Below are 13,734 nucleotides of genomic sequence, written 5' to 3'. Positions count from 1 at the left end.
AAAAATCATCTTCTCCATGAGACTGCAGCAAATTAAATTTGAGGAAATTAGGGAGGAAACAAAACGCCCTTTTTGGATTTTTTTTCTCTCAGTATTTTTTTGTTCTGTAATTATACTGGAAAATACTGAACAGATGGATCACTCTCTAAAAATCATAACTAATGATGATTATATAAACTGCTGCTCTAATGCTGTATGAATCCAAGTAAAGAAAATAAAATTTAAAAAATGAATTCCAGGTGACAAATTTTGCTCTGTAAAAAACATTCATGGGATTCATACAGAGAACAACATTTTTACTATATAGCCTGCAGACTTAACTCTTCTCCAGTTTCTTCTTTTTAAATGTGTGTTATGTGTGTTAAGTAAACATGGTATCTATCTATCTGTCTATCTATCTATCAAAGTCATATTGTAATGTCGTCCAAGTCCCTGTCACTGGTGAGAGGAAGGATAATGAGTGGTGATTTGTTGATGCCTTTTTCGATCATGTCCGGGTTAAAAAGAGGGAACATGGTCTCAGTGAAGTGGAAATTGGTAAAGGAATAGATGTGAGACCTGGCCTCCGCATCATAGAACGACACCGTCCCGTCCTCATAATCCACAAACACCCCAACAACCTGCGGCCTCTGGGAGAGACACAGCATCACCGCCTGGCCAGCACAAGCCCGGTACTCGCTTCCCTTCCTCAAACAAATGGCCCAGTAGCCGTCCTCGGGGCTCAGCGTGACCAGGCCCTTCCTGTTGACTGACTGGCGAGCCACGCCCAAGTCCCACGCTGTCTTGTCTCCCACATAAACCTCCCAGTAGTGCCTCCCTGTGGAGAAACCCTGCACAGCAAGAAGTGAGGAGGTCACGGCGAGCGACGCTGTTAACTTCTGAAAGCTAAAATCCCTTTTGCTTTGGTTCACTTTAAAATCAGTCTCTGATTTGATGTTAACTAAATATCTAATTTCTCAAGATCTAGGCCTATTTGCACACACATTGTTTTATGACACAAAACATGAAGAGGGTGATGTTCTTCCAGAAAAAAATGCAGTCAACGTTTTTGGAGTTTGGCAGATGGTAGAATGAGTTTGATGGAACAATCACTTCCAACATGTTTATCCATCAACCAGTGTCCATGGGAAATTTTGGCTTAAATTTAGACCGTAAAATTTTCAGCAATGTTGCACTTTTGACCGTAAAGTTTTCAGGAATGTTGCACTTTTGGCCCCAGCCAGTCGGTGAACCTGCTTTGACAGCACTGACTGGGTGTGTGGCCAGAGGTGTAACATGTCTGAAAGTTACAACCTCTAAAGGGCAGTTTAGTAATTTCTGCCTTATGTGATTTAGTGGAGTTCCTCCATAAGAAACAACAACATTAAGAGGCTGCGAATCATAGATAGATAGATAGATAGATTTATTGTCCTTTTTCAGGATATTTGGTTTCACTTTCCATACATCCACGAGTTACATAAACAACTTTACAAGAAACGCCGTCAATACCACAAACGTATACTTGTCACCATACATATACATTTCACCACAGTTACAATCTTTTCATTTTCTTGTTTAGTTCAGTTATAGCATATGGGATAAAGCTTGACCATGAGTCCTTTGAATAAGGTATAATAATTAATTTGACCATGATGTTATGATGCTGAGAATACTTCACATACCTCTCTGTAAGGTACATTATGCAAAATGACTGACAGTGGAATAATCACTGCATTTGATGGTTAAGTTTACAGTATATTGTTGTTATTGTTAGTCCAAATCAGCTTATACCACAGATTTTGTCAGTTGAGGCTAAAAGGTCCACACTTTAATTGACCCATTGTAATTTTGCAAAATGCACCTTTAATTTACTTTTTGGTGTGGCAGGGCCCTTCACCATGAGGTCTTTTTAAATAAAACACTGGCAGATATCCAAGCCTACTACCCTGTATCTAAGCCTGATCTTTGACCCCTTGTGGAGGGAGCAAGTGAAAAGGAACAAGAGGATAAATATAGCAGCATATTTTTATTTACCTTGGTGGCGAGGACGCACGGTGCTGTGTCGAAACGCTGTGGCAAATCCAGCAGCTTCTGCTCAGCCTCTCCATCCCACACCTGTCTGCCATCCTCTGATAGTAACAGCCAGGGGTTGGCTGTCCAGGGATCCAGATGAACATCAGCTGGTAAACAGACATCTGTCACCTCATTTTCCTTTTGCTCTCCTCACATTAAATGTTGCTTTTTTTTTTTTTTTTTTTTAAGATTATTTAAGAGTTGCTATTTAGCCTGAGAGAAGTCTAAGAACTTTTTGAATCTGGAATGCATGTGGACATAATCACTGTCAAGCTGGGATAGTTTTGAGAAAATTGTAATACCTGCATATTGCTGCATCTTCTCATGCTCTGTCAATTGAGTTAAAAACATTCAATCAGTCAATAGAATGGTATCAAATAGTTCTTTTGTATTGTATAGGTGAGTTGCTACTAAAGAATCTTTGGCGATTCGGACCTCGGATGGAAACCTGTTTCAGAGCCGCTTGCAGCAGCTCTTCAACGTGGGCGACTGCTCTCCTTACAGTCCCCACACACGTATCTGGATGGACAAGCTTGTCAGAGAAGTCTTTGGTGGATGGAAGAGAACTCAGAGATGGAAAGGTCTGACACAAAAAATAAGCAAATTTCACAGATAAGTCAGTGCTTATTTAATAGTCATTAGAACTGAGTCTGTCCTCAGCTTAATGGCAATGTTGCTCCTCTCTCCTGCTTGATGTAAGACAACTACCGACCTGTAGAAGATGGAGACTGTCCTCAGTGTCAGAAAGCTGTGCCACTTTGCTTCTATGTCTCTCCAGGTTGATGATCTCCTGCTCCAGCTCTGCGATGAGCCCCTTTGCCCTCTTCTCTGCTGCTTTCTGCTGCTTCTGGATCACCTCGATGAGCTCAGCCTGGCTCCTCTCAATGGAGCACAGCAAAGTGGAGAAGACCGTCCTGCTGTCTTCTATATCCTGCTTTGAGTTTTTCTGGTGACATTGAACAATGATTAAAAAAAGCATTGTCAAATACAAAATATCTCATTTTACTGATTGCTTGTATGTGCATTTACATTTATATGTGCATAGTAGTGTCTTTTTATGTTAATATTATTATTAATACTAGTAATAGTGGTAGTGTTCCTAGTCATAGTAGTTGTAGCAGTAGTAGTAAACATATGTATATTCCAAAATAATAATGCCTTTGCAGATGTTTATTGTTTTATGTAACTGCACCCATATTTATGCTATTTTGTACAGTCTCTGAATGTTGTAATCTCCTCCTGTTTTATATGTCCCTCTTTTGCTATATATTTTCTTTGCTTTGCTGTTGTGTACCCTGTTACTTTGTGCTGCTATAATGGCTCAGTTTCCTCACAGGGATCATTACACACTACTGGATACTTGGCCTAATTTCATGCGAAACGCTCTCAGCAGGAAGTGTCAGTAAAGTCGGTGTACTTTTTTGAAAGTACATTGTCATAGGATGTACAGAACAGCTACAGTGTTTATACCTTTGTTCTCTGCAATTTCTAATATTATTTTCAGGCATTCAAAATAAGTTGGAGTGAGTAAATGATACAAAATATTTACAAAATAAAAATATATAGCTGGCAGGTGAAGTACTCTTTTATAATGTCATCTTCTCTAATGACAACTCACTTTGCTGAGCTCAACAGACTGCTTGATCTCCTCCACCTTCTCCAGTCTGTCCTGGATCATCTGCTGCACCTCTGCCTCTATACTTTTCACCTGAGCCTGAATATCACGACAGGAATTCGAAACCAGAGTCAGAGTCTAAAGTCCAGAGTTTAAGTGTAAGTAAAATAAGATTCAAGTCCTTTTTAACAGCATGATGAATTATAAGAGGAGGAAGACAAGGAAGGGGAGGGGAATTGGACATCACCTTCTTGTCCCTGCTCTCCCTCTCCACTGGGACGGTGTCATGGCAGCGGTGGTCGGTCTCGGTGCACAGAACACACACACACCTCTGATCGCTCCTGCAGAACAGCTCCATCAGCCGTTGGTGCAGCTTGCAGATCCTGTCCTCCAGGTTTGCCACAGGCTCCATCAGCCTGTGGATCTTCAAGGTGGCAACTCTGAAGTGAGGCTCCAGGTGAGCCTCACAGTACGAGGTGAGACACACCGGGCAGGACTTCAGGGCCTCCATCTTACTCCCGACACATACATCACAATACACACATGCGGATTTCCCCGTCACTGTCTGCCCTCCGTTTTGCATTCTCGCTCGGATCTGTTCAGCCATTTCCTTGGCAAAGGAGTTCTTGCAAAGCTCTGGCCGGCCTTGAAAGACCCTGTTACATCTGGGGCAGTTGATTTCATGGCTGCTGTCCCAGTGTGTTGTTATGCAGGCTGAGCAGAAGCTGTGTCCGCACGGGATGGAGACGGGCTCAGAGAAAACGTCCTGACAAATGCAACAGTGAAACTGCTCCTCTGACAGGAAAACACTGGGGAAGGCCATGGCTTCAGATGGAAGAGGGTTATATCAATTAGTTGTGAATTTAAAATGGATGGATTTGAAGAAAGAAGAAATTTCATCTGATAGCAATAAATTTACTCTGAATCGCAAATATATCACCAACATAATACACATGTAGGACCCATTAGACACAGCTGAGCACTTCTGTAGTTTCCTTATCAGTTACTTTAAACAATTCAAAGCTGCCCAGTGACCAAAGTCCATGTTAGCACACTAACATGATTCAGTCGTGTTAAACTGGCTGCATAATTTAATGAACTCCTCACATAAAAAGCTTCACAATGTATGCATGTTACTTTCAACAATGTATGACTCATAATGCCATGCTGCACAAGCAAATATTTTGATGTAACATCCCCCCACAATCACTTACAGGGGCAAGACTAGTTGTTACAGCTATCTGACTTGAAATGCAGTGACGATTGCGTTTCCTGGTACACGATGGCCTCAAAAATGAAAACATCACTGAATTTTTTCCAGCATTTTTGAAACACATCCAGCCACTATTCTGCCGTTGTCTTACCTTGTTGCCCAACATGAAACTTGATCTCTGAGATAGCAAAGCCACCAATGCTCAGGCACTGCTGTCTTAAAGCCAAGCTCCTCCCTTTGTCTGGATACCACTCCCTCTGCTCAGGCCACTGTCACACTGTTACTTTTTAATCTCTTTTTAACAGACATGTTGCTCCAGGCTCAGTTAAAGCTATGTCAGATGACCGATTTCTGTTTTTTTTCCCTGCAAAAAACAGAAAGACAAGGGCGCCAAATCACATACACTATGCCCAAAATATCAAGTTACACCACTCTTATCCATCACAGATAAACTTTTACCTCAGACAGGACAGTGTCATTCACCAGGGAAAATACTCCTTGACAGAGGTTGACGAACAAAAAAATACATTTATTTATATCACCGTGCACAAGTAACAAATCCCAAAAAATCATAGGCTCACCATCAGCGTCATGTCTCACAAATGTAACACACCTCATTTTATAAGTAGGAAATCGAACACAGGCATATATCATCACAGGTTGATGAAAACCTTGTATATCCAGCGATTTTAGCTTAATTGGGGTATTTACATGCTCCTTTATGGGTTCATCAAGTTCTACAGCCCTTGGCGCAAGACCATTGTACTTAGTTTCTGAAAAGTTGATATCATGGAAATACAAGGTTTGGGTTGGACAGCAGTGATATATGGATATACAATACAATACACAGAAGAATAATGAATAGAAATACAAACCATAGAAGAACAATATAAAACAAATACACAGAGAAAATATATTACAAAAATAGCTACTAAGTCTCATGTATGGTCAGTATCTCACATACAGCCCATACCAAAGTAAACTATTGCATGTACTGCACATGCAATAGCGTACCTTGGTACACTAAACACTAGATATGACAGTCAAATATGCTTGACTTTCCCACAAATATCACAGTGTAGCAGCAAAACAACAAACATGAAGAACAATGTGATGAATAAAAATTGCCACAGGTGCCAGAATGTGCTTTTTATATTCCACTGAAGGCACTGTAGTGCCATCAGTGTAAAAGATACTATATAATGTCCAGCAGCCTGTTGCAGCAGCTGGACTTTGGATGCTTTAAATTATGTTGAAACATGTTTGTTTAACTCTACAGGTGCAGCCTCACTCAGTTCATCTTAGTGTTCATATTAGTGGAATGTAAAGGGACCACTAACCAAACCATAACTATTTTGGTCAGTAGCATTTTCACCTTAAATAGATGGAAACATGTATAGCAAAACTAGTTACCACAATTAAGTTAACATTCACTAACTTAGTAAAAACCTGCATTATTTTAACATCAGCAAACATCAACAAATAGATACTTAAATACAAAATATGAATGTTATTTGCTGTTTTCCACAGCCAAAGACAATGTATACAACCTATGTATACAACAAGAGAAAAACAATACAGAAAGCAAAAGTGAGCTCAAATAGTGAAACTGCCAACTGTGTAAAATCTATTGTTAGGGCTAACTGTGCCATTTATTGCATTAGATAACTAAATTGTAACTGCATTCTTCAGTTTGGTGATATCATTTCATTTTACTGACGTTGTTCCTTCTTTGGTTTGTGCTGCTATGACTTTACCTGGTGCAACAGGTTTGCTTGCATTGCAAGTATAGCATGATGTGTGCTGTGATGTACAAAAGCATCGTCTGTCACAGTTTAATAAAATGTCCCTCTTGAGGATTGTGTGATTTAAAAAAACAAAAAACAAAAAAACCCCAAAAACGAATAAGGATCATTTCACTTGTTTTTTTTTTTCAGTTTTTCTTGAATCGCGTGACAGTAATAGAGTGAATCACCATATTTCAAAGCATTATCGCTTTTTTCGTGTTTCAAGAAAATTGTAAAAACAGGTGAAACTATATTGGAGAACCGGTAGATCCTGTTCCGATCACACATCGGTTGGGTTTTCTGCTTGTTTTAAGGAAGACAGTTCAACACATGATGCTAGCACATGAGGGAAGATGGATCATCTGTCAGCCCTCCCCCATCAACTTCCATCACTTACGGTAACAGACTGTACATTCACAGTGGCGGATGATGAGAGGTTGGAATTTGATCTGAGAAACTGCATCAAGACACGCACACACATACACACGCACACACATACACACACACACACACACACACACACACACACACACACACACACACACACAGAAATCAGTGAATTGAATTAACAGTGAAAGCCGTGCTGGTATTGATACAGCATGAATTTTACTACATAACAAACAGCAGGGATTGTTACCTCCTCCAGGAGACCCTCGATGTCTGAGTGTGACAGCTGCATTGCTGACTGCAATCTGACCCTCAATCCAACAACATAATCTGTTGACAAAAATAATACTTAGGTGCACAAAATAATACAGATATTTTTCCTAATAATGATAGCAACAACAAGAACAATAGCACTACTACTGCTACTACTACCACCACCAATAATAATGATGATGATGATGTGGATAAGTGAAAAATGCTACACCACTTTGTTTCTGTTTATAGCTGTTTTTCTCTTTTGTTTTCCCTCTCTAAATATTTGGTTTAATACAATCAAATCCTGAGTTGCATACAGTGCATTCAGAAAGTATTCAGACCCACAGGTGTACTCTAATCAAGGTGTAGAAACATCTCAGAAACCATCAAGAGAAATGGGAGGCAAATTTCAAGTGTTGCTGCAAAGGGTCTGAATACATAGGTCAATGTGATATTTGATTTTTTTCTTTTGAATAACTTTACAAAACTTTCTACAATTCTGTTTTCAGTTTGTCATTATGGGGTAGAGAGTGTAGATTAATGAGAAAAAAAATAATAATTTAAATGATTGTAGCATCAGGCTGTAACATAACAAAAGTGAAAAAGTGAGGGGGGTCTAAATACTTATTGCAATCATGATCAAAGTTTCAGAATCAGCAGCTGTTAAGAATGGCATGAAAACAGATGACAAGTTTCAGCTATTACTTCCATTTAAATAAAAACCAAAAACACAGACTTACAAGGTCCTTTTGGAGTTGTTTGGGAGTTATGTTTGGGAAGATGTGTTCATTTGCATTGAAAGAAAAACAAGATGCATTAATGTCCGTTCATTGTAAACAAATGCAATTTCAATAAAGGTATGTGTGACATTACAGTGGTGGAAAAAAGTTTTCGGACACCCTTAAAATTTTACACATCTCAAATATTATCATGAAATATTTGTGGAAAAATCTTTTTTGTGTTTCAAAAGGTGTGGCTGCATTTGACAAATACAATCAAATACAAATTATATTTTTTTGTTTATTGTTTACAAGAAAAACTAACAAAACTAATGTGCGTACCCTCACATTAGTAGGAGGAAGATAAAGTTGGAAACTGGACTCATCTGACCACAGAATCTTCTTCCAATTCCTGGCTGTCCAGTTCTTGTGTGCCTGGGCCCAACGACGCCGGGCTAACCTCTGTCTCTCATTGATCAGGGGCTTCTTGATAGCCTTGTAGGACCTTAAGCCATGATCTAAAAGTCGGCCACGTACAGTGCGGGTGGAACACTGGACACCAGTTTGGTTTGACCACTGCTGCTGAAGCTCCTGTGATGTCATTAGGCAGTTTTGCCTGCACATGCGGATTAGGATGCGGTCATTTCTTACTGAAGAAACCCTTGGACGCCCAGATCTTGGTTTGTCTTCCAAGCTGTTGGTTCGTCTGTATTTCTGCAGAGTGTATCCAACTGCTGAAGGACTGCATCTGCACTTCCTGGCTATCTGGCGGCAGCTGTACCCTTCCTGGCTGAGAATCTTTATCTTCAGGCATGTTTCTTGCGTTAGGTTCCTTGTTTTAATCATTTTTGTGTCTGAAGAACTTTCAAATGTGCTGGCTTTATATAGACACGAAGCTTGGCAACAAAAATTGTGTCTTTTAATAAAAAGAACGACCTTCATCACTAGTACCAAAATGACCCAATACTCAACATTTCTTATGTATTTTTATGAAACCACTAAATTTTAAGTTTTTAATGGCTTTTTTAGGATTTGTTTAGTATTTTGGTTGTGACTGTACTAAAAGAAATTGCACTTGAAGACCTAAGAGTGATTTTTAATGTAATATTTCATAAATGCATGGGGTGTCCGAAAACTTTTTTCCACCAAGGTATATTAAAAATAAAAAGAATCATGGATTCTGATCATATGCGGTATGTTTAATATTTGTCAGAAGGAAAATTCATTCAGACAAAAAAAATACAAGTGCTTACCAGTGATTGCAGTAATGTTGACTCCACTGCTCCTGATGCTCTCAAACACAGTGAAGAGAGTGAATGTGTACTGAGTCCCAGCAGTGAGCGATGACACTGTGTGAGTGACTGATCCATTTCCATTTGCAGTGATGTTAGTTTCTGTGCCATCAAACTGGAGAATATAGCTGCTGATGCTGCTCACTGGATTCCACTGCAGAGTGATACTAGTCTCATTTTGTCCTGATAATCTGAAGTCATGTGCATTGTTGGGAACTGAGACAGAAAAAATGAAAATGAATTTGAATATTGAAATATCTCAACACTGACTGCAATGACATGATTGAGGGGTTCAGTCTTGCATTGTACATAAAATTAATGAGTGTTCCCGTCGGCAGTTTGAATTGCTCCATTTTGCATCCCCTCATGACTAAAACATAATGTTCACTGGCATTAGTGCAACAGGTGAAAAAATTTTTTCATTACATGGAATGTAATGAAATGTATAATTTCATAATTAATAATGTCACGCTGTATGGACTGCAGGGGTTGTCAGAAGTGGATTTTAAAGTTTTAGCCACAAAAAACCCCCCAAATCATTAACTAGAGAACATAATGCTCAGGAGTCATATTCTTTGTTTCATTTGGAAAATCTTAACACATCTGATGGCCTGTGAAGTTAATACAGTGCACAAAAATGTGCAGCCAAACCTCTTACCAGTGACTGCAGTAATGTTGACTCCACTGCTCCTGATGCTCTCAAGCACAGTGAAGAGAGTGAATGTGTATTGAGTCCCGGCAGTGAGCGATGACACTGTGTGAGTGACTGATCCATTTCCATTTGCAGTGATGTTTGTTTCTGTGCCATCAAAGTGGAGAATATAGCTGCTGATGCTGCTCACTGGATTCCACTGCAGAGTGATACTCGTCTCATTTTGTCCTGTTGATCTGAAGCCTTGTGCATTAGGAGGAGCTGAAAAAGGGATCAGAAAATCAGTCAAGACAACTTAAAAACATGGGACATACTGTTTTGTGATGAGGAATGATGGGAGTAGTTTGTCACAAGTCATGCTCCTCCATCAAAGGGACTGTGTAAATTTGATGCCAGTAGACAAATCTAGGATTTTGGCTGTTGCAAAAATCTTTTGACATTACGCTTGTACATAGTAAAGTGGGACATTCAGTAAGAAAATATTACACTTGATGAATCAATTTAGCTTTCACAATGGTGTATCTCAATTTAAAGTATAGCCAGCTGAGTAATAGCTATACATTCAGTGGAGAAAAAAATCTTACCAGTGACTGCAGTAATGGTGACTCCACTGCTTCTGACGCTCTCAAACACAGTGAAGAGAGTGAATGTGTATTGAGTCCCGGCAGTGAGCGATGACACTGAGTGAGTGACTGATCCATTTCCATTTGCAGTGATGTTTGTTTCGGTGCCATCAAACTGGAGAATATAGCTGCTGATGCTCCTCACCGGATTCCACTGCAGAGTGACACTAGTCTCATTTTGTCCTGCTGATCTGAAGTGTTGTGCATTGTTGGGAACTGAGACAGAAAAAAAGAAAAGGAATTTGAATATTGAAATATCTCAACACCGATTGCAATTACATGGTTGAGGGGTTCAGTCTTGCATTGTACATAAAATTAATGAGTGTTCCTGTCGGCAGTTTGAATTGCTCCATTTTGCATCCCCTCATGACTGAAACATAATGATCACTGGCATTAGTGCAACAGGTGAAAAAAATATTTTCATTACATGGAATGTAGGGGTGGAAAAGGTGAAAAAAATGTTTCTATTAGGAGGAATGTTGTTCTGATTTGTATAATTTCATGATTAATAATGTCACACTGTATGGACTGCAGGGGTTGTTATCAGTGGATTTGAAACTTTTACCCACAAAAAAGAAAACATTAACGAGAGAATATTATGCCCAGCAGTCATATGCTATGTTTCATGTGGAACATCTTAACACATTTGATAGCTTGCAAAGTCACTACAGTGCACAAAAAAAAAAAAAAAAAAAAGCCAAACCTCTTACCAGTGACTACCGTAATGTTGACTCCACTGCTTCTGACGCTCGCAAACACAGTGAAGAGAGTGAATGTGTATTGAGTCCCAGCAGTGAGAGATGACACTGTGTGAGTGACTGATCCATTTCCATTTGCAGTGATGTTTCTTTCTGTGCCATTAAAGTGGAGAATATAGCTGCTGATGCTGCTCACTGGATTCCACTGCAGAGTGATACTAGACTCACTTAGTCCTGATGATCTGAAGTCATGTGCATTGTTGGGAACTGAGACAGAAAAAGAAAAGGAATTTGAATATTGAAATATCTCAACACCAACTGCAATTACATGATTGAAGGGTTCAGTCTTGCATTGTACATAAAATTAATGAGTGATCTCGTCGGTAGTTTGAATTGCTCAATTTTGCATCCCCTCATGACTGAAACATAATGTTCACTGGCATTAGTGCAACAGGTGAAAAAAATATTTTCATTACATGGAATGTAGGGGTGCAAAAGGTGAAAAAAGTCTTTCTATTAGGAGGAATGTTGTTCTGTTCTGTATAATTTCATGATTAATAATGTCACACTGTATGGACTGCAGGGGTTGTTATCAGTGGATTTTAAACTTTCAGCCACAAAAAAAAAAAAAAAAAAAAAAAGAACCATTAACGAGAGAAAATTATGCCCGGCCGTCATATGCTACGTTTCATGTGGAACATCTTAACACATTTGATGGCCTGCAAAGTCACTACAGTGCTGAAAAAAAAATGAAACCAAACCTCTTACCAGTGACTGCCGTAATGTTGACTCCACTGCTTCTGACGCTCGCAAACACAGTGAAGAGAGTGAATGTGTATTGAGTCCCAGCAGTGAGCGATGACACTGTGTGAGTGACTGATCCATTTCCATTTGCAGTGATGTTTGTTTCGGTGCCATCAAACTGGAGAATATAGCTGCTGATGCTGCTCACTGGATTCCACTGCAGAGTGATACTAGTCTCATTTTGTCCTGTTGATGTGAAGTCTTGTGCATTGAGAGGAACTGAGACAGAAAAAAGCAAAGAAATTAGTTGAAGAAAAAAACTATTACCACTGACTGTGATAGTATTACTGAGTAGTTCAGTTAAGCATTACATATGAAAATGAATCAATGTTCCTGCTGGAAATTTGGATTGCTCCATTTTGCATCCCCTCCTGTAAGAAACCTAGTGCTCTCTAGACTGGACAAAACTCGTAACAGAAATGGTTCTGTAAGGAAGAATGATGCTGTAAATTCTGCTTTTTCGTATCTGTTTGTCTTTACATATAGTGAAAAAGATAACACTCTGTTCACAGCAAGTGTGAGCAGGAGATTTGATCCTTCTGTTTGTTTCGATATATTCATTCTTTGTAACCAAAATATACATTGCAGATAATGGCATCCGTTGAGAGAAAGTACAGGTTAACATTCTATTGATCATGGTAATGTACATTGTGCACTGAAATATCACTACAGTGCACAAAAAAGAGAAGCCAAAAATCTTACTGGTGACTGAAGTAATGTTGACTCCACTGCTTCTGACGCTCGCAAACACAGTGAAGAGAGTGAATGTGTATTGAGTCCCAGCAGTGAGCGATGACACTGTGTGAGTGACTGATCCATTTCCATTTGCAGTGATGTTTGTTTCGGTGCCAGTAAACTGGAGTGTATAGCTGCTGATGCTGTTCACTGGATTCCACTGCAGAGTAATACTAGTCTCATTTTGTCCTGTTGATCTGAAGCCATGTGCATTGTTGGGAACTGAGACAGAAAAAAAGAAAAGGAATTTGAATAATGAAATATCTCAACACTGACTGCAATTACATGATTGAAGGGTTCAGTCTTGCATTGTACATAAAATTAATGAGTGATCTCGTCGGTAGTTTGAATTGCTCAATTTTGTATCCCCTCATGACTGAAACATAATGTTCACTGGCATTAGTGCAACAGGTGAAAAAAATATTTTCATTACATGGAATGTAGGGGTGGAAAAGGTGAAAAAAATGTTTCTATTAGGAGGAATGTTGTTCTGATTTGTATAATTTCATGATTAATAATGTCACACTGTATGGACTGCAGGGGTTGTTATCAGTGGATTTGAAACTTTTACCCACAAAAAAGAAAACATTAACGAGAGAATATTATGCCCAGCGGTCATATGCTATGTTTCATGTGGAACATCTTAACACATTTGATAGCTTGCAAAGTCACTACAGTGCACAAAAAAAAAAAAAAAAAAAAGCCAAACCTCTTACCAGTGACTACCGTAATGTTGACTCCACTGCTTCTGACGCTCGCAAACACAGTGAAGAGAGTGAATGTGTATTGAGTCCCAGCAGTGAGAGATGACACTGTGTGAGTGACTGATCCATTTCCATTTGCAGTGATGTTTCTTTCTGTGCCATTAAAGTGGAGAATATAGCTGCTGATGCTGCTCACTG

The 13,734-nt window shown here is 39.3% G+C and overlaps 1 protein-coding gene across 1 annotated transcript; it reads right to left on the bottom strand.

Moving 5' to 3' along the window:
• Positions 1-59: 59 nt before the first annotated feature.
• LOC115376789 (E3 ubiquitin-protein ligase TRIM39-like) lies at positions 60-4,502 on the bottom strand. The gene is made up of 7 exons (XM_030076558.1): positions 3,915-4,502; positions 3,671-3,766; positions 2,765-2,998; positions 2,488-2,635; positions 2,355-2,381; positions 2,014-2,159; positions 60-830 (listed from the first exon to the last, which is right to left on the bottom strand). The coding sequence occupies exons 1-7, from the start codon at positions 4,488-4,490 to the stop codon at positions 408-410; spliced, it is 1,650 nt and encodes a 549-aa protein (XP_029932418.1). The 5' UTR covers positions 4,491-4,502; the 3' UTR covers positions 60-407.
• Positions 4,503-13,734: the final 9,232 nt, after the last annotated feature.

This window comes from Myripristis murdjan, chromosome 18, assembly GCF_902150065.1.
Source record: "Myripristis murdjan chromosome 18, fMyrMur1.1, whole genome shotgun sequence".
NCBI classification, from domain to species: domain Eukaryota; kingdom Metazoa; phylum Chordata; class Actinopteri; order Holocentriformes; family Holocentridae; genus Myripristis; species Myripristis murdjan.
The sequence above is the reverse complement of the archived record's forward strand: the minus strand, read 5'-3'. Positions and strand labels throughout refer to the sequence as shown.

Bases quoted from the DNA above. Each gene is read 5' to 3' on its own strand.
- LOC115376789 (XM_030076558.1), bottom strand. From the start codon at position 4,490: ATGGCCTTCCCCAGTGTTTTCCTGTCAGAGGAGCAGTTTCACTGTTGC. The intron at 3,767-3,914 runs GTGATGTCCAAT...CGTGATATTCAG, and splicing joins GGGAGAGCAGGGACAAGAAG to GCTCAGGTGAAAAGTATAGA. The intron at 2,636-2,764 runs GTCGGTAGTTGT...TTTTTGTGTCAG, and splicing joins ACAGTCTCCATCTTCTACAG to ACCTTTCCATCTCTGAGTTC.